This window comes from Astyanax mexicanus, chromosome 8 (genome assembly GCF_023375975.1).
Source record: "Astyanax mexicanus isolate ESR-SI-001 chromosome 8, AstMex3_surface, whole genome shotgun sequence".
NCBI classification, from domain to species: domain Eukaryota; kingdom Metazoa; phylum Chordata; class Actinopteri; order Characiformes; family Acestrorhamphidae; genus Astyanax; species Astyanax mexicanus.
In genome coordinates this window covers 41,715,138-41,735,449 of record NC_064415.1, presented here as the reverse complement: position 1 = coordinate 41,735,449, position 20,312 = coordinate 41,715,138, and the positions used below count along the sequence as shown (strand labels likewise).

At 35.2% G+C, this 20,312-nt stretch overlaps 1 protein-coding gene across 1 annotated transcript in view; it reads right to left on the bottom strand.

The window, feature by feature from the left end:
* LOC103032996 (macrophage mannose receptor 1) overlaps positions 1-18,389 on the bottom strand; it is a 59,440-nt gene extending 41,051 nt beyond the window's left edge. The window contains exons 1-11 of the mRNA XM_022678032.2: positions 18,270-18,389; positions 16,781-17,167; positions 14,440-14,619; positions 12,577-12,732; positions 11,301-11,414; positions 6,214-6,351; positions 5,934-6,113; positions 3,581-3,738; positions 2,807-2,917; positions 2,534-2,649; positions 2,239-2,387 (exon numbers count right to left, since the gene is read on the bottom strand). Coding sequence (XP_022533753.2) covers positions 2,239-2,387; positions 2,534-2,649; positions 2,807-2,917; positions 3,581-3,738; positions 5,934-6,113; positions 6,214-6,351; positions 11,301-11,414; positions 12,577-12,732; positions 14,440-14,619; positions 16,781-17,167; positions 18,270-18,333 — 1,753 coding nt within the window. The 5' untranslated portion in view covers positions 18,334-18,389. The remainder of the gene's footprint in view (positions 1-2,238; positions 2,388-2,533; positions 2,650-2,806; positions 2,918-3,580; positions 3,739-5,933; positions 6,114-6,213; positions 6,352-11,300; positions 11,415-12,576; positions 12,733-14,439; positions 14,620-16,780; positions 17,168-18,269) is intronic.
* Positions 18,390-20,312: the final 1,923 nt, after the last annotated feature.

Genomic DNA, 20,312 nt, shown 5'->3' with positions numbered 1-20,312 from the left:
TACTTTGGCAACACCACAAATTTATGTAAGCACATGAAAACACACCCCAACCAGAACTCTAAGCTGCAGAGAAAACGGAAGGAGGAAGAGAGGTAAAGCACGCCCTCAGCACCAAGACAGAGCAGGGTTCTTGCACCTATTCTAAAGTAAAATGTAATGCTTTTTAAGAACTTTTTTATACCACAATAAATATGTTTTAATATATTTAAGACCCAAAAATGTAGCTCTCCTCTAATCTTAGTTAGCTCCCCAGTAACATTGCTAACTCGCTGCTAACGTTACTATGTTAGCTAGCTCTCCTCTAATTTTAGTTAGCTCCCCAGTAACATTGCTAACTCACTGCTAACGTTACTATGTTAGCTAGCTCTCCTCTAATCTTAGTTCTCTCCCCAGTAACATTGCTAACTCACTGCTAACGTTACTATGTTAGCTAGCTCTCCTCTAATCTTAGTTCTCTCCCCAGTAACATTGCTAACTCACTGCTAACATAACTGTTAGCTAGCTCTCCTCTAATCTTAGTTATCTCCCCAGTAACATTGCTAACTCGCTGCTAACGTTACTATGTTAGCTAGCTCTCCTCTAATCTTAGTTCTCTCCCCAGTAATGTAGCTAACTTGCCACTAATGTTATTATGTTAGCTAGCTCTCCGCTAATCTTAGTTCTCTCCCCAGTAACGTAGCTAACTCGCTGCTAACATTACTATGTTAGCTAGCTCTCCGCTAAACTTAGTTCTCTCCCCAGTAATGTAGCTAACTTGCCACTAATGTTATTATGTTAGCTAGCTCTCCTCTAATCTTAGTTCTCTCCCCAGTAACGTTGCTAACTCTCTGCTCACATTACTATGTTAGCTAGCTCTCCGCTAACCTTAGTTCTCTCCCCGGTAACGTAGCTAACTTGCCACTAATGTTATTATGTTAGCTAGCTCATCACTAATGTTACTATGTTAGCTAGCTTTCCACTAACCTTAGTTCTCTCCCCGGTAATGTAGCTAGATAACTCGCTGCTAATGTTAGTATGTTAGCTAGCTCACCACTAACATTATCTAGCACTACATTAGTTCTATTTTCAGTAACACAAGTTATCATGTGCCCTGTCCACCAGCATTAAATGCACTGTCTGAAAATGTAATACCTACAGAAATGTTACGGTAAATTTAAGATAACTTAAGACTTTAATTACCGGGATTTTAGTTTAAGACATTTTTCGACTTTTAAGGACCTGCAGGAACCCTGCAGAGGTGGTCCCTTGCAGAGGTTTTTCAGCAGTAAGATTTAGTCATCACCAGCATTAACCAAATTTATTTTTCAGTGTAATTGGTCATCATAGTAATTTAACAGACTGATTAATAGACTATTCAGACAGTCACATAAGAAATATATATTCAGCCAGTTGAAATAAAACTAAATGAATAATATCACTGGAACTGAAAATAGATGTTATCTACAAAAAGATATAACTATGCCTCAAACCTGAAATATTAATATTAATAATCAATATTAATATTTTATGTTAACTGTTAAAGGAAGATTAGAGAAATTTTAGTTTTATAAACTGTTTTATAAACATTTATGAGTTACTTAATAAAAGTATTTTTATTTGCCTGAAAACTTTGCATTGTGTTTTAGTATCTTCATAAACATGATTAATTAAAGGAAAACAAAATAATTAAATAATCATGAAAACTGAAGTTTTCATTCAAATTTGCATATTGATGATTCATTCACTTAATAAATCATGATATATTGCTCTTCCCGACACAAAATTAGATGGTAGTAGTAAATACTATTGGTATTTGTATTTACTTGGTATTGGAGGGATACCAAATTTTGCATTATCGCACAGCCCTCGAAGCTACATGTGGGTAATTTATTGTTTATTGAGAGATTGCTGACTAATAGACATGCCTGTATAAAACTTTCAAAAGCATGTTGCCAAGTTGACAGATTTTGAGAGGGGGTGGATCATTGGAATGAAAGAAGCAGGATGACCTTCACAACTAATTACTGCTCTACAGACTAGAACCATTATCATCTCTAGTGATAAATCAGTGCTCTTTTTGCACAACACATTCTAGCAACATGTATTGCCCATCATGGCATTTTTCAGCAGGATAATGCTCGCCCAAACACACAGCAAAGATCTGCGAAAATTGTCTCCGCCAGTTTGCAACTCTTCTTTGACCAGCCCAGTTGCCAGATTTATTTATGTATTCCTTGGTGCATTATTATTTAAACCTACCTGGCAATCCAGCGTTGAAGTGAGTAAATGGAACCTTCTTGGTGTTCGTCCACTGAAAAATGTGTCGAATCTTCGCATTAGACAGACCGATCCAGAAGTGCTTCTCTGGTCTTGCCCCAATTAGACTGACCAGGAATGCATTTTCATATCTTAAAGAGAAACAGACCCCTTTGTCCATTATGCTGATGATTTATGCTAATGATAAGATTTAGTCCTGAATGGATGAATCTATAGCAGCACTGCCTATAAAGGGCCAATGATACAATATCATTCTAAGTAAGAAACCCATTCTGACCTGTTTGTAATGTCTGCTAAATATGATCCAGTTTTCTCACACATCTGTTTGGCTTCTTCAAAGGTCTTAGTCTCTGATCCAGCTAGATAGCAGTAATAGCCGTACCTGACCCAACCCTTAAACAGACAGGAAATGAGAGGATGCATGTAACTATTGCAGTAGACAAACATCATAAAATTCAGAAAAATCTTAGAGGAATAAAAGTAAAAAAAAATCCAATAAAATACCAGTAGCATCAACAAAACAATTAAACAATTTAAGTTAAATACTTACAGGTTTGCAGCCTGGGCCTGTGACAAAACCGTCCCTAGAGGATGGATTTGCTTTTTTCTTACAGATGTATCCATAACTGTCATCACAGATCTGATTAGTCCACTTGCCCTCCTAGTAAAGAAAGAAAACATTTAAGGTATATATATATATATATATATATATATGGAAAAAAATAAGAGACAACTTTGGTTTCTGAATCAGTTTCTCTGATTTTGCTATTTATAGGTATATGTTTAAGTACAATTATCATTGTTGTTTTATTCTACAAACTACGGACAACATTTCTCCCAAATTCTAAATAAATATATTATAATAACAAAACAGATAGAGAGCTTTCAGACCTCACAAAATGCAAAGAAAATAAGTTTATAATCATAAAGCTTTAAGAGTTCAGAAATCAATATTTGGTGGACTAACCGTGATTTTTAATCACAGTTTTCGTGCATTTTGGCATGTTTTTCTCCACCAGTCTTACACACTGCTTTTGGATAACTTTATGCCACTCCTGGTGCAAAAATTCAAGCAGTTCAGCTTTGTTTGATGGCTTGTGATCATCCATCTTCCTCTTGATTATATTCCAGAGGTTTTTAATTTGGTAAAATCAAAGAAACTAATTATTTTAAGTGGTCTCTTATTTTTTTTCCAGAGCTGTATACACACACATACTGTATATATTTATCTTTAACGTTTACCTTTATAAAGTGGTAGCTAAAAGTAATGAGCAGTACACAGGTTTAAATAAGCATGATAGTATCTCAATAATAACATAGTTACCTCTCCTCTCATTAGCACACAGTCTTCTTTAATGGCAGCATTATAGCTCGGTTCATTCACGTCCCACAAGGTAAACTGGACATTGGATTGGTCACTCCATTCAAACAGCATCGAAGTCTTGAGGTAATAAAAACCGATCCACAGTTCATCTGTCTTTGCTGTGTAGATTGGTGGTGGATATCATACATACATTGTTATACATACATGAAATACTTGTCAACATTGGTCTTTTGCTTGCTTGCTATAATACAAACTCACAATCACTGTAAATAATTAACTGCACTCTTGTAAATTACAAGTCTGATGGCAAGCAGATGCACATTTTAAGTAAAACAAATTATCAATAACTCAACACAAACTAATGATGACAGAATGTATAACAAATGTTATTGGCAGGTAGAAAAACATCAGAGAACAACTAGTAGGCCCAGTGGTTAAGGTTCCAATTGTCTCCAGCCAAGAGTTAAAGTTTGGATGCAGGACTGCATTCTTCCAAATATTCCTCCATCATACAGTGGTATAAAAAAGTTTAAGCACCCCTAATCATTTTCATGATTTTCCTTAATAAATCATTGGTTGTTCAAAACAGCAATTTCAGTTAAACACATCATATAGCAGACGAACACAGTGATATTTGAGAAGTGAAATAAAGTTTATAGGATTTACAGAAAGTGTGCAATAATTCTTTAAACTAAATTTGGCAAGTACAAAAATAAAGGAATCCAATAGAAAAATTACAGTGATATTTTGTAGCAGTAATAACAGCTTCTAAACTCTTCCTATAGCTTTCAATGAGAGTCTGGCTTCTGGTTGTTGGTATTTTGGATTATTCATCTTTACAAACCATCTCCAGTTCAGTCAGGTCTGATGGTTTCCGATCATGAACAGCTCGCTTTAAATCACACCACAGATTAATATTCAATAATATTCAGGTCTGGGGACTGAGATGATCATTCCAGAACTTTGTACTTGTTCCTCTGTATGAACGCTTTAGTAGATTTTGAGCAGTGTTTAGTGTTTAGGGTCGTTGTCTTGTTGAAGTATCCAGCCCCGGCGCTTTAACTTCAACTTTCTCACTGATTCTTGAACATTGTTCTCAAGAATCTGCTAATACTGACTGAAATCCATGTGACCCTCAACTTTTACAAGATCCCGAGTACCGACAGTGGCTACACTGTGTTGCCAAAGATGCAAAGAGGAGAAAAACTTGCAAATGGCCACCTAACCCTTTCTCATGATTGGATTCACTTGTGTATGTAGGTCAAGGGAGGCCAAATTTATGCACCTGTATAATTTAGTTTAAAGAATTATTGCACACTTTCTGTAAATCCTATAAACTTCATTTCACTTCTCAAATATCACTGTGTTCATCTGCTATATGATATATTGGTACCACTTTAAAATAAGACTACCTTTTTAAAGGGTTTATAAATGGTTTACAATTAGTTATTAATGGTTACTAAATAAATTGGTTGTAAATACCTTAAAAATCCTTAATAATCAGTTATAAGATATACGTAGAAAGGGCAACAATGACCTGTTGTTTGCCAAATAGTGAACCCACAGCCATCTATATTGTTAAACTTCAGATCTTGTCAGATACTCAACTTACATTGTCTCCATCTCCATATTCTCCAGTGGTTAACATCGGTTTAACCATTTAACTCCCAAGTTTATAAACAACAGGTAATTGGTGCCCTTTCTATGTATGTTATAGCTGATTATTAATTTTTAAGGCATTTACAACCTAACTGGTAACCATTTTTAAGCTAATTATAAACCATTTATAAACCCTTTATAAAGGTAGTCTTATTTTAAAGTGGTACCAATATTTAAAATTGAAAAACATGAAAATTATTAGGAGTGCCCAAACTTTTCCATATCACTGTACATTGCACAATTGTACAATTTTGCTTTTTGGAATAACTTTCCTGTTGGTTTAATCAACTCATTTTGAGTGTTAAAGTTTGACCATATAATAGACTTTAGGGCTTTTAGTACAAGCACAGTAACTATGAATGTCATTACCCCTATCCAAATGTGGGGAATGGTGGTGACAATGGAAAGGAGAGACCAATAAAGAGCAGTTTTTCAGTCAGAACACACTCATCAACTTTATCACAGCAAAACCAACAGCAAGCTAACAAGCAGTTATGATGACCACCAGTGTTTTTGATGGCCAAATTAGCAAAACGTGTTTCATGCCATTAAATTCCAAATGCCATTAGATCTATGAACAGTTCATTATTGTGCCTTATTTAAACAGTAATGACAAAACCAGATTAGAAAGTGGATTAATGGACTGTAGAGAAAAATTCTAGTATTATTGGAGACCACATTCACTGGAACTCACCGTATCCCAGTTGTGAGATGGTGAAGCTTTGTTCTTCTACATTGAGAATGCTCAGCAGATCTCCACCTTCACGTCGACAGGCATCTCTCGCCTCCAGCCATGTTCTCTTTGTGCGACTGAGTAAGTAGCAGTGTCCTGAGTAAGGGATCCACGGACTGTAGCAAGAACCTGTGTTCACAACTAAACAGCAGTGGATATAAACACCATTTAAAATCACAGTTAAAACATTAACAGCATGTCAAGAGTTGTGTAGGAAAACGTTATAGGATAAACTGATTACCTGGTGGAACAGTGGGGGTAGGGAGGCCTCTTTGGCAGATATATCCATGCTTCTCAGAGCAAACATCAGTGGACCATCCAGAGCCATAAAGCTGACTTAGCACTCCACAGCTGTGGCCTGGTAGAGAAGATGGTTGTCCTTTTCCCAGAAAACATACACATACAATAAAAATGACTTGGCTCATCAGGTCTGTTTACAACTGGCATTATTATGGATTTTGTGTCTGGATAGTATCTGGCAGTGTTGGGCACGTTACTTTGAAAAAGTAATTAGTTATAGTTACTAGTTACTTCTCCAAAAAAGTAACTGAGTTACTACCGGAGTTACTCCACTATAAAAGTAACTAGTTACCAGTAAAAGTAACTATTGCGTTACTTCGCCCTGTAAAAATAAATAAATAAAGAATAAATAAAGAAAATAAATGATGTAATTACTATTATTATTAGAAAAATAACAAACAAAAATAAACCCAAAATGTTGACAAAAATATAGTCTAACGAATAAAAAAAAATAAGAAACGAAAAACTCCACAGGACCAAAGAAAATTACTAAGACATGTAATACTGAAAAAAAACGGAAAAAACAAATACACGTCTGGGGATAAAAATTAAACAAACCAAACCACACTCAAAGAAATAAATGTATATATAAACAAAACAAAAGAATGGACAAAAACAACAATCTGTTAAAAAAACTCATTTAAATCCATTAAAAAACTCATTTAAAACAATCACAGGCTTTTTGCGCAGAATAATAAAGGTTTCGGTTAGTTTCAGTTTCAAATCATGAAAACAGCTCACCAAAACCTCAACCTATCCTTTATATTTGACAATATTTGATTAACTTACAGGTCCTTACTTATTTTTATTTAACTGAACTGAGTTGTAAATTATTTATAGCCTCGCGCTGAATTCAGCTCCGCGCTGCGAAAGAGAGAGAGAGAGGCGCAGCGCATTTTGCCTGATTTCTCTTTATTAATTAACAGTACATTTGTTGGCTTTAGTAAGTTTAATAACATTAATTTTAGTATACTTGTCAGATCTTATTTATAAAAACTTTTTTTAGAAGACAGAGGTTATTCTGCGCGCAATGCCGCGCCGCTGCGCCAAGCACCACTTTGCGTGCCTGACATTTCAGAGCGCTGGACGAGATTTTAATTCATGAATTAATATATTTAATATTTTAATAAATTTGCCCTGGTGATAAGAAACGAATGCTAACATATAGCGTTATATTTCTGTGTATTTCAAATGTTTTAAGTTTTATATAATTGACGGGCAGCACCATGCGCCAGATTGACAATGTGCTTTGTTTTTCAGATATAAAAGTGAAATTCAGTTAAATAATAGCAAAGTTAACTAAAATAAATTTATGTTCAGTCAAAGTTATTTTCTCTTTTAATTTTCCATTTCAAAACTCCAGCATTTGAGTGAGAATAAGCATCTGTTGAAATTTTTAAACAGCAGAATGCCTAGTTACAGTTATTTAGTCTGTGTACTAAACATAAATATAAATCCTTATAACTGACAGAAATAAATATAACTAATAATAATTTATAGTTACAGTGCAGATTTTTAAGTATATATATTTTTTCATAGTTGATTGCTGAAGGCTCTGGGTGTGGTTTATTTTTATGTGGTAAAGATGTGATGGTATGGAGTATTTTGGAGCGCAGGGTGAGCAATCGCGCTAAGCTTTTTTCCGCCACCAAGATAAAAACACGCCAGAAATTTACCTCAACACACATCATTTCCAGGCCACCACGCCCATCGGTGTTAATATATTCCAAAGTCCAACGCTTTTTTAAGGGCGTGCAAGGCCTAAAAATAGACTGTTGACGGGTGGCAAAGCGCCACGCTACACGCCTTGTGCGTGTATGATAGGGCTCTTTGTCTGTATGCGCAAAGTTAAAAAAAGTTCATTCAGCTGCTAAAGTAACGTGCAGTAACGGAGTGTCGAAAATGGTAACGGCGTTATAGTTACAGTCAGAGTAATTAGTTAGATTACTCGTTACTGAAAAAAGTAACGGCGTTAGTAACGCCGTTTATTTTAACGCCGTTACTCCCAACACTGGTATCTGGATCTGAATCTGAATCTGAAAAAATCCTTAATCTGGAGACTGTGGACAGTTTAGAGCAGGGGTCTCAAAGTAGCGGCCCGCGGGCCGGGCCGCTACTTTGAGACCCCTGCTCTAAACTGTCCACAGTCTCCAGATTAAGGATTTTTTTAGAGAAACCATTTGTTTACAGAAAGTAAAAGGAACATGATGTATGAGTTGGTGTGTTTTTTACACAGGAAGGTAAACTGGGATGTCATGCTTTCACAATGGGGACACATTTTAGGTGTAAACTGGATCCAGATACCAGTGTTGGGAGTAACGGCGTTAAAATAAACGGCGTTACTAACGCCGTTACTTTTTTCAGTAACGAGTAATCTAACTAATTACTCTGACTGTAACTATAACGCGGTTTCATACGGCCCCTCACGGGTTAACAAAATAAACATACATCTGGCCCGCAATTCAATTTAATTATTTATGCTTTATTATGTTCGTTTTCATATTTTATCTTAACTTGTATTTTGGTGTGTGTGTGTGTGGTTTTTGTTTTTTTTTTGCTTACGCTGCGTTGCCTGCTTTAGTAGTCTTCAGTAGCCTTCAACAGTCTAACCTTGCAGCCGTGGTGTGTCCACTAAACTCCGTAGTTATAAACATCCTGAGGTTAGCAGCGCGCTAACTGACCTGTTTATAATGTAATCCGAGCAGTGACTCCGTGACGCTGCTCTAAACTGCTGCTGTTAGCTGCTTGGGCTGAAAGATGAACTGTAGAGAGCTGTATTATCCGGTTAGTGGGGTTATTTTATTTCATACACAGAAGAACTTACAAATTTTTAAAAACGCTCCAGACAGGCTCAGCTGAGTCCTGTAGCCCGTGGCTGGGCTGTAGCTCTGACTAAGCAAAGACTGCGGGCTTGTGGTGCTGCAGCTGCAGCTCCGACTAGTGGTTGGATGAGGAACTGCTAAATCTGAGGAAATGCTAAATCTGTCACAGCTCACAATTTTTGATTTTATATTTATTAAGCCTTATTTCAGTATCAAACGTTTTGATCAAAGTTAATATAACTTATAAATTAAAAGGATTTATGTTAATAGAGCAACAAGCAACCATTTTTCCATGCAACTGTAATATTTGATTGAATAAATAGTATATTGAGAGTTATTTAACATTAAGGAGTAATTACATTCATTTTATATTACATCTGGTTACATTTTCTTATATTTATAAGTTACATCTGGCCCTCAGAGGACAGCCAATATGCCAATGTGGCCCTCGGCAAAAATGAGTTTGAGACCCCTGGTTTAGAGTAATGGTTTGGTTCTACAGTGCTGTGAAACAATAAATAGTTCTCGTATAAAATTTCAATATATACTATTTAAACCACAATAACCACTATTGCTCACATATACATTTAAGCACAGGTAAAGCTACATTTTAAATGAATACTGAAGTCATCCAGACTATGACGGAACACATACAGAATCATGTAGTAACTTAAACGTTTCAAACAAACCAAAATACTCTGTGAAGCATTTAGATGGTCTTATCTAGTGTTTCACTAGAGGCTGATAACTCTGAAAGTCCTGTGGAACAGTGGTAACTAATCCTGTGCAACAGTGGTAACTCTTTGTAATCCTTTCATGGGGCAGTCCTGATGAGAGCCAGTTTCGCCCTAACGTTTTTGATGGTCTTTGCGACTGCACTTGAGGGTACTTTTAAAGTACTTGAAATTTTTCAGATTGACTGACTTATTGAGTGATTTCTTAAAGTATTTTTTTCTTTAATTAGTTGAGTAGTTCTTGCTATAATATGGATTAGAATATTACTCAAACATGGCTATTCACTGTATACCAACTCTCCCTCTTCGCAGCACAACTGCAGGATTGCCAGGTCCAACCAAAATATCCAGCCCAAATTCAGTCTAAATCCTGCCCTTCAAAAGATTTAAGTAGCTCAAAATATACATCTGTCAGACATTTGAAGCAAACAGCAAAACAACAGTGTACAAAACAAAAGTGAACAACTTAGTATTTTGTTTATAAGAGATTTATTATCAGTATTGTTATATATCATAAAATCGTTAATACTATTGTAACATCAGTGTTTTAATAGTTATTATATAAAAGTTTTATTTTTTATCCCAGTCAAGGACATTCAATAGTAGCATAATTAGCAAAAAAGAATTAATTCATCAACAATAATCCAAAGATTCATTTTAGCGTGACTTGTACAGATTTGCCCGTTGTGTTGACGTAACATCCAAGGCAAAACGCACTTTTTTTTTTTTTGTGGATAGGGTCATTTTTAAAAGTAGCCTAAAAAAAACACCCTGTGCCACCCCTAATTTTTGCACACAACTGAAATTTAGCAGGAAAACCACAAACCTGGCAACTCTGCACAACTGATGCTCTCAAACACAAGAAATTCAAATACTTAACTATTGACGAGTTCAGCACAGCTGTTTACTGAAAGCCATTCCAGGTGATTCTACCTCAAAGCTGTAATCTAAGCAAGAGGTGCTACTTTACAATATAAACTAATCTAAAATATAAACATTCTGGTTTGTTTAACCCTTTTTTCTTTACTAAATAACTACAGATGTTTTACTTCATAGTTTGAATGACTTAAGTATTAATCTAGAATAGAGAACATTTTTAAAATAATGAAAAACCTCTGAATTTAACCTTTTTTGGTTGGACACAATTGGTACTGTATTTTCTGACAGACTCTGATCACAGGTAATTCATCCTGTTTAAATTTTTATTACATTTTGGCAAGATGCGTCTCTGATTGCCTCTGTAAGTGGTTTGAGTGATCCTATCATAACCTGTTCACACTGCATCTTCGATTAAGTTTACACCTGACATTTTAATTCAGACAAGTAAAATCTTAATATGATTCGATCACTAAAACGCGTGTTCATTCCAGGTGTAAACAGGCCCATTGATTCACAGATAAAACAGACATTTTCTAAAGAAAAACAAATTAAGTTAAAATGATTTGTCTTTTGTCAAAAAAGAAAACACTCACCACTCATCCATTTCAGATAGCGTAAAGGTTGTCCGTTGGCCCATCGCCATCCACTGGATGCATCTAAACTGTTCAGTCCTGTCCACAAGACTGGACCTACCATCGGAATCCACCCTAAGTAATAAAAATGAACATACCTAAACTTACAGTGAAGGGTTTATTCTATTTTGTTGGAATAATTATTGTTGGAATAAATAAGGTTAATCAGGATGTTGGATGATGATCACCAACCCTCATCCTCAACTCTGCAACTAATCCGAAAAGTAGTGGAAGGAGCAATTCATTAAAATTGTGTTTTAATGCAATTTTCAAAATGGAATAATCAAGATTGATTGCCCACAGAAAGCTGCAGTACCGCGTTCGACCGCTAGATGGAACTCCTAGGCTGGATCAGTGATTAATTCAGCTCGGAAACACAGTTAGCATCGCTGATTAGCCGTTAACCATTGCAGCTAATCTACTACGCTACGTGTCAAAATAAAAGTTTCCTGCACAACCATTGCAAAAATTAGTTTAGAGCCCTGTAGGTAATATTTAACATATTTAATATTTAACTTTTTTGTAATATGTAATTAAAAATAAAATATTTAATTTGAAAGAAAACTATTGAGTGTTTGTATATAAAGTGTGTCAAAAAATTACTTTGGAATTTATTAACATTTAAGGCACTTTTGTATACTCTTCAAAGAGCTGTGTGGCCTTTTTCAGCTTCATTATGTAACCTTAATTATAGTAATAACAATAAAATAAAAGTATTGATACTTGGTATCGGCAGTTTTATTTCAGTTTTATATTGGAATCGGATCGGAGCCGAAAAAAGTGTATTGTCCTATTACTACTTAATATCCCCTTCAAACAGAAAATACCACTTTTTACACTGCATCTTTCAGCCCATGAGTAGCAGAGCACACAAACACTGCTAACCACAGAAACAGCAAATGTTAAGGTGGTGTCTAACATTACACTCATTTATGTAAAATAGGAACAGAAAAAATCAATCATACATTTGACGATTTTTTTTTACAATATTGCCCAGCCCAAATTATTGCTGTTCCATACTCCTCTAGCCCATAGTGCAGGTAGGTTTATGTATTTATTAGTGTCAATTTCACAAAAGGAACATTCAATATAGCCTATTAATTTAATTAGCGCCACAATGTGGAGTAATTGGGGAGCAAGTCTTAGGGAGATTAGAGCGCTTTTTTCACTAAAAACACATAATTATAATGTATCGCAAACAAAAACAGTATGATGTATCATTTCAAAAGAACAATACCTGATATGAAGGTCTGCTCATGGGGCTCAGTGATGCTCAGCAGATCTCCCCCCTGCTGCTGACAGCTCTTCCTGGCCTGATACCAGGTCAACACAGAATCTTCATTCACCTGGTAATAAACGTCTGTCACTGGGCTCTTCCTCCAGAACTGTTGAACTGACCAGAAAGAGATTGTATTAGTGTTCTGTGAAGAAAATAGATTTAGATATAGACTCTGGATCAATGGAAGAATTCAGTGTGGTCTGATGATTCCAGATTTACCCTGTTAGAGTGATGTTAGGGGCTATGATCTGGGTTTGCTGCAGTTGGTCAGGTTTAGGTTCAGCAACGTTATGTGCACAAAGGATGAGGTCAGCTGACTACTTGAATATACTGAATATAGACCAGGTTATTCCATCAATGGATTTTGTTTTCCCTGACTTTTGGAAGTAAATTCTACCGAAAATAAAAGTGAAATAAAAACAATAAAATGAAAATGCAAAGACCATTTTGAACTTTCTTTTTCCAAACATGTGTGAAAATATTATGACAAAATTAGAAATGAAATTGAATCACTTAATTTTCTATTTAATTTTTAACTTGAGCACGGTTCATATGTAACAAAAATAAAATTAAAATGAAAAAGGCTTTTTGACATTTCTTTTTCAAAAGCTAATTGCAAAAATAAAAATAAAAGCTTCACTATGCTTTTCTTAATAAGTTAAATCAAAATACAATGGTAAAGTTTGTCTTTATTTCCTTGCAATAGGCTGCATGTCTGACAGAAATAATACGAAAACACAAAATGGAAAAATCAATAGAAAAAACATAGTTTGTGATTTAAGTTTTTGTACGGTGCTTTAAGTGTCAAAATAAAAAGCAAACGCAAAGAAAGATTAGCGTTATCTGCTGGTGATTTATTTTCCATTTCTAACTTTTCTTTTTGTTTTCACCATCATGCAAATACATATAAATTAACAGTAGGAGGGGGTACAACTACAGAATCTCCCGTGCAAGCTAGCTTAGCAAACTAACTAACAAACGACTTACGGTACTTTGAACAATGTCTCACGCCATGGAAACGGCTGCGGGCTGCTGAGGCTGTGGTTCACTAGCAGCAGTAAAGTTTTTGTTTTTCTTTTCACAAGTAGCTTTTTTAATAAGAGATCCGACTGTGAAATACCTGTATAGTAATGAAAATTAAATGGCAAAAAAACTTTTAATTATAATTTTATTTTTTGTCACAAATTACCTGTACTCAAGTTTAAAATTAAATAGCAAATTAAGTAATTTAATTTTATTTTTAATTTTGTCATAATATTTTTTACACTAGGTCAAAATTATATTTGCATTTTTATTTTAGTGCTTTCATTTTAATTTTATTTTTGGCAGGATTTACCTCCCATACCCTGACTGCCTCAAAAATAAGCTCTTAACTATGCACCATGAAGAGTGAACTACTGTAACTGTCTAAGCTAAATGTTAAACTAAAGTATTTAAAGGCATGTCAGTTCACTTGAAGACCATCTTTGTAATGGCACCTGCAGTTATATCAACTCCAATATTCGAGACCAGCCTTCTAATTCATTAAATAATGAATTTGAATAATGAGATTTTATTCATTAGTCATCAAATTTTTGACATTTTTGCATTTAGCCTTGAAAGATCAGAAAATTAAACTTATATATTTACACTAACTGACCAGGGGTTAAACATTAAAGATGTCTTTCCATAACAATCAATTTAAAGAAAAACATACTGCTGTCACGAGATGTTTCCATCAGTATCTCATACAGAAAACATAATACATACTGGTTCCTTAAACAGAAAAAATGCATCAGTTAAGCATTAAGGCATAAAGTTATAAAATAAGACTGCACTTACCTATTTGTTGAGTTGGGCAGTAACCCCAGAGCTGGTTTGGTTCATAATCTCTTTCAATTGAACACCATGATAGGTTGGAGGAGTGGCCAGCAGTTGTACAGTCTGTGTACCAGGTGTTATTATAAAAAAACGGAAAATGGCATGGGAGTCCATAAGCTCTTCCTTTAAGAGTGTAGATTTCTGTCCAATTAAAGAGAGAGTGGATATTAAAGTAAAACCCCTTAACCACCCAAATGTATTACGCCCTAAATGTCACTCTACAAACTATAAAAAGTATTTCCTATATTTAAAAAAAAACTAAAATAAATAAATTATTGTTTTTTGCAATATGCCTAGTGAAATACATACATTACCTGTGTTTTAACAGCTTTTAACTGAAAATGTGAAATTGAAAGTTTTTTTTTTTTTTTTAAAGGAACATTTTCTGTAATTTTACAAAAAATATTGTTGTAACGGTTAAAATACAGATTATAACTGCAAAAAAAAATGTGAAGTGCTCACATGATGCTTTGGGCTTTGTTTGGGATTTTTATTTAGAAAATCCTAAAATGAATGGATATTTAGTAATAGTTTTGTCATCTTGTGTTCTTTAATGTTCTAGATAGATAGATAACAAATCAGTGCAGTGGCTGTAGTGAAACATCTAATTTAATTAAGGGAAATATCTTAAAGATGTTCTGAACAGAAAATAATCCAGTCAAACAAAAAACACTTAGAACTAACAATTCATTTGCTTTTCATTCCAAAATAGCATGTTTCTTCTGCTAAAACAATTATTTTTAGACAGACTGTTTTAGGGTCATTGTCTTGGTACAAGACCCACCTTGAGAAGAGCTTTAGTTCCTGGACAGACAATTCCCACCACCCAAAATGTCTGATTAATAGCTGTCTTGGTAAAATCATAATCATGTGCATATTCTGGGTGTCCTGAGAACCAATAAACATGTTTAGAATGGGTGTATTAGAGCTGTTAGATGATCAGTGTTGTTGAGTTCTCCGATATAAACCTGGACACTACAAATAAAGTAAAAACTATTTAATTTATTAAGTGTATTCGGAAAAAGGTCTCTTGATAAAATTCTGAATTTAAGTTTCTGCTATATCATTGATTTGTTGTTGATAAATTACTGAGAGTTTATTTTATTGGTAACACATCTTGGATGGTTCATTTTATGGCCTTGATGATGCTGAACTGACATTCAACTAACATTCCACTGAATGTCTATTAAAAGAAACTTAACCCTATGTTGAATGTAAACCATTCAAAATGGAACCCAATCCTACAGACACCCTACAATGGCTAAACTTAACCATTAATCAAGCCTAAAATCTAACCCAACACTTAACCCTAACCCTTCCCTTAACCTAAACTTTAAATCTAACCCTAAACCCAATCCTAAAATGTTAAGAAAAGAGTTTGGGTTAGAGTTGGAAGTTGGGTTACATTCAATTAAGCAATAATACATGAGAGGGACTGTTATAATATGTAATATTGGCACTGCTGTGCTGCAGTTGTAGATCAGCACAACAGTGCCAATATTACACGTTATAGCACGAACCTCGAGTGTATTATTGCAACTATACCACAGTTCCATTATCGCTGTTTATTAAAAGATTTCGAGTTAAACAGGATGAGAAAATACATCTATTTGATTATAAAAACTCTGTGAGTTAAAATAGTTCATTTGCTGCTCTGTTTGTAGCTGCACTGTTTGGTTTGTAAGCGCTGCATCGTTGCTAGGTTACCTGTATGTGGTGGAGTAATACATGGAGAGCTTCAGTTACAGTGCATTACCGGCTGATAATGGCACTCATAGAGCACCTCTCAGCCAATCACATTGCAGGGTCAGAACTAACTGTGGTATAATAGAGAATCATTTATTGTCACCTTTCAATTCAATTGCATTTAATAGACATGCAGTTTAATGTTAGTTGAATGTCAGTTGAGCATCAATGAGGCCATCAAACGAACCATCCAAGCAAAGTGTTACCATTTTATTTAAAATGGACCATTCAAAATAAAAGTGCTATCAATGTTTTTATTTTAACAGGTAAATTACGATTAGGAACAGTTCTGATGGTTAATTTACACTTTATTCTAAAAGTACTTCTCTGTTTTTTGACAGAATAAATCTGTAAATGAGAAAAATGTCAGCAGGAGTGAAAAAGTTTTATTTTGTTTACTTTGTAACTAAGAAGCCACCTGTGATTCTGAGGAATTTAAGAGATTAAGGCAAAGAGTAATGATACTCAATTAGGGTTAAATAACTATATACATTATATTACAAACATGTTAATTTGCTGTTAATTTAGACCACCATTAAAACACTCATACGTTTACCTTCATATGCACGAGAGCAAACGCTGTCCGTTGTTCCATGAAGTGTCCACTTGCTCTTCTCTCCTAGTTCACTAGACACTATTGGTGAATTAGAATTATCCTGAATAGATAAGTACAGAGTCTCGTTCTTCAATCCAAACAGTGAGTTGTTCTCACACTCCCACTTCTGAAGGTCACTGTCGGCATCACAGGTGTACCACTGTAGTTTACTACCCTCAGTCATGTTCTCTGTGCCGAGGCATTTCTTCTCAGCAACATTGAAGATGCGGTTCGCTGAAGTCCAGCGGAACTGTTGTCTCGGGTTCCTGAGGTCACACACCTCTAGTTCTTGCAGGTTGTTCCCCAGGCATCTGTTCTTATGAGCATTGTAGATCAACAAATTCCCATCTATGCAGAGACATGAGCATTCATTACAACCAAGTAGTCTAAGCCAATAAAAAGATAGATAGAAGAAGAGGTATTGCACAAATTACACATTTTTTTAGCTTAAAATCAGTATTTTTGGTCATTACTGTCTTTGATTACACAGTTGCAAGAAAAAGTATGTGAACCCTTTGGGATTACTTGGATTTCTGCATAAATTGGTAATTTAATGTGTTCTGATCTTCATCTAAGTCACAACAATAGACAAACACAATCTGCTTAAACTAATAACACACAAAATATTATATGTTTGCATTAATATGTTAACACCATGAAGGAAGCCACTGCTGTCCAAAATTGAGTTGTTTGGAAGGAACTCATAACACTACGTGTGGAAAAAAGGCACAGCACACCATCATCAAAACCTCATCCCAACTGTGAAACATGGTGGAGGGGGCATCATGGTTTGGGGCTGCTTTGCTGCTTCAGGGTCTGGATGTATTGTCATCAAGTTAACCAAGGAAAAAATTTAAAATCATCTGTCCACCAACTGAAGCTCAACAGAGGATGCATGATGCAACAGGACAGCGACCCAAAACAAGAGAGCGATTCACACCAAATATTCCAAGAATATTCAGCTGAACTGAAACAGTTTTGGTAAGAGAAATGGTCCAAAATTCCTCCTGACTGTTGTTCAGGTCTGATCTGCAACTACAGGAAACGTTTAGTTGAGGTTATTGCTGCCAACCAGTTATTAAATTCAAAGGTTCACATACTTTTTCCCCCCTCACTGTGAATGTTAACATTCAAATATATACATTAAAACATGCAAATATATATTTTTTGTGTGGTATTAGTTTAAGCAGACTTTGTTTGTCTATTGTTGTGACTTAGATGAAGATCAGAACACATTTAATGACCAATTTATGCAAAAACACAAATAATCCCAAAGGGTTCACATACTTTTTCTTGCAACTGTAACTACTAATGAGCTCAGTTTTAGTACAGCCAAAGCAAACCAAGCAAGACAGCATGAACAGTTAGGCTACAGACTACCTTTTAAAAAGTAAAAAAAAAAGTCATTTTTTGTGTTAAGACAACCCAGGCCAAGATAAAAGCAGCATACCTGACTGAGCCGAGCAGATTAAAGATGTATGTAAAAGCAGAATAACAGCAGTTTCTTTAAACATCTTGACAGTCCATGAAATGGACAATGCAGAGTCAAATCCAGACTTAAAATTTTGCCTGTTGGTCAACTTTCTGAATATCACTTGCTTCACAAACCATAGTTTCCTGTCACATGCTTCATTTTTTTAGCTGATGTAACACATTTTTTGTGAAACTTCTTTTAAGTAATGTGCAGCAGAGATTTATATAATTTTTTGTAGATTTATGTAGATGAGGGATCTCTAAAAAACACTTTAACACAAAAATCTCCTTTAAATCTCCATTTAATACGGTCAGACTAATAAGTCAGATCTAACAATTATTTAGCTTTTCAGCCATTCTTTTGTAGACTGACTGTATTTAGGGTCATTGTCTTGGTGCAAGACCCACCTGGAGTAGAGCTTTAGTTCCTGGACAGATGCATTACATTCTTCTGTACAATTCCCACAAAAATTCCCAAAAAATGGCAGTTTGATAGGAGTCTTGGTCCAATGGCAGCAAAACAGTTACAACCTGTTATACTACCACCACCAGGGTTAACAGTCTAGCTAGTGATGTTTGACTGCAATCTCAGTGTGACAATGTGCAGTTTAATTTCTTTGGGAATTTGGCAGAATTAATACAAACGAGGCCCCAGACCCAGATGACCCAGGCCTGAGAACTGATAAAAAAGTAGTTTTTACCCCCAACTAACATGGATCAGAAATCGACCAGTAGCTCTGTTGATTACTGAATATGTGAATGGAAAAGATTATCCAAGGACATCTGAAAGAGATTTAGAGTGTGCAAAAAAATTACAGGACAATAATTTCCTCTTACAGAGCGCTGTAGTGCTGTGCAGCTTTTTTTTTCAAGCCCATTACACAATCAGTGCTGTGCTGACTGGATTTTAGTGGTTTCCTTTAGAGTACTGGTGATTTTTGTTGCAATTCCTGCACAGCACAGACAAGAGGGGGAGGATGTGTTATGTAAAGCATTAATAAAATAATTATGTAACAACATTTTGTTATATTGTATACTCATGGCAAAAAGTGACAGCACACCTGAATATTTCTACCAGATTATTGCAATTACACATGTTTATTTTCTTTGTTTATATTGAAACAACACAAAAACTAAAATGAATAAAACTCTGAAAATGGGCCTGATAAAATCTTTGATACCCTTAACTTAATATTTCGTTGCACACACTTTGGAAAAGAAAATCATATAACCATTAACAAGCTTTATACACCTTTCAACTGGAATTTTTGAACCAACAACAATTTTGAAATCTCTCCACAGGTGTTCAATGGGATTAAGATCTAGATCTGATTGCTGGTCACTTCAGAACTGTCCAGCACATTGTTTTTGTATCTTTAGGTGAATGCTTCCTGAAGTATGTTTAGGGTCATTGTCCTGCTGGAAGACCCATAATTTAAGATGTAAACCAAGCTTTTCTTCAGATTTAATGATGCCTTGCACACAATCAAGGGAAAAGCAAAACAACCCCAAAGCATCTTTGAACCCCCATAATATTTGACTATAGGTACTGTTTTTTTCTTTGTAGGCCTCATTCCCTTTTTGGTAAACAGCAGAATGATGTGCTGCACCAAAAACTCTCTAATCTTGCTCTCATCTTTTGGCTTACTCACATTTTGGTAAACTGTAGTCTAGCTGTGTCAGCAGTAGGATCCTCCTGGGACTCTTGCAAGAGCAGTTAATTTCTTTCAAATGTCAGCGAATAGTTCGAGCTAACACTGATGCACCCTGAGCCTGCAGGACAGCTTGCATTCCTTTGGAACTTGATTGGGGCTGCTTATCCACCCTCTAGACTACCCTGCATTGTAGTTGTAAACTTCTTGACGATGGAACATCAAGATCTCTGGAGATGTCCATAATTTTGGTTCTCAGTTCCTCAAATAGTTCTCTTCTCCATTTTCTGTTAGTGCTTAGTGTGCACTCACAGACACACAATGCAAATATCAAGTCAAGTTGATCGTGAGAATATTTTGAGTATTTA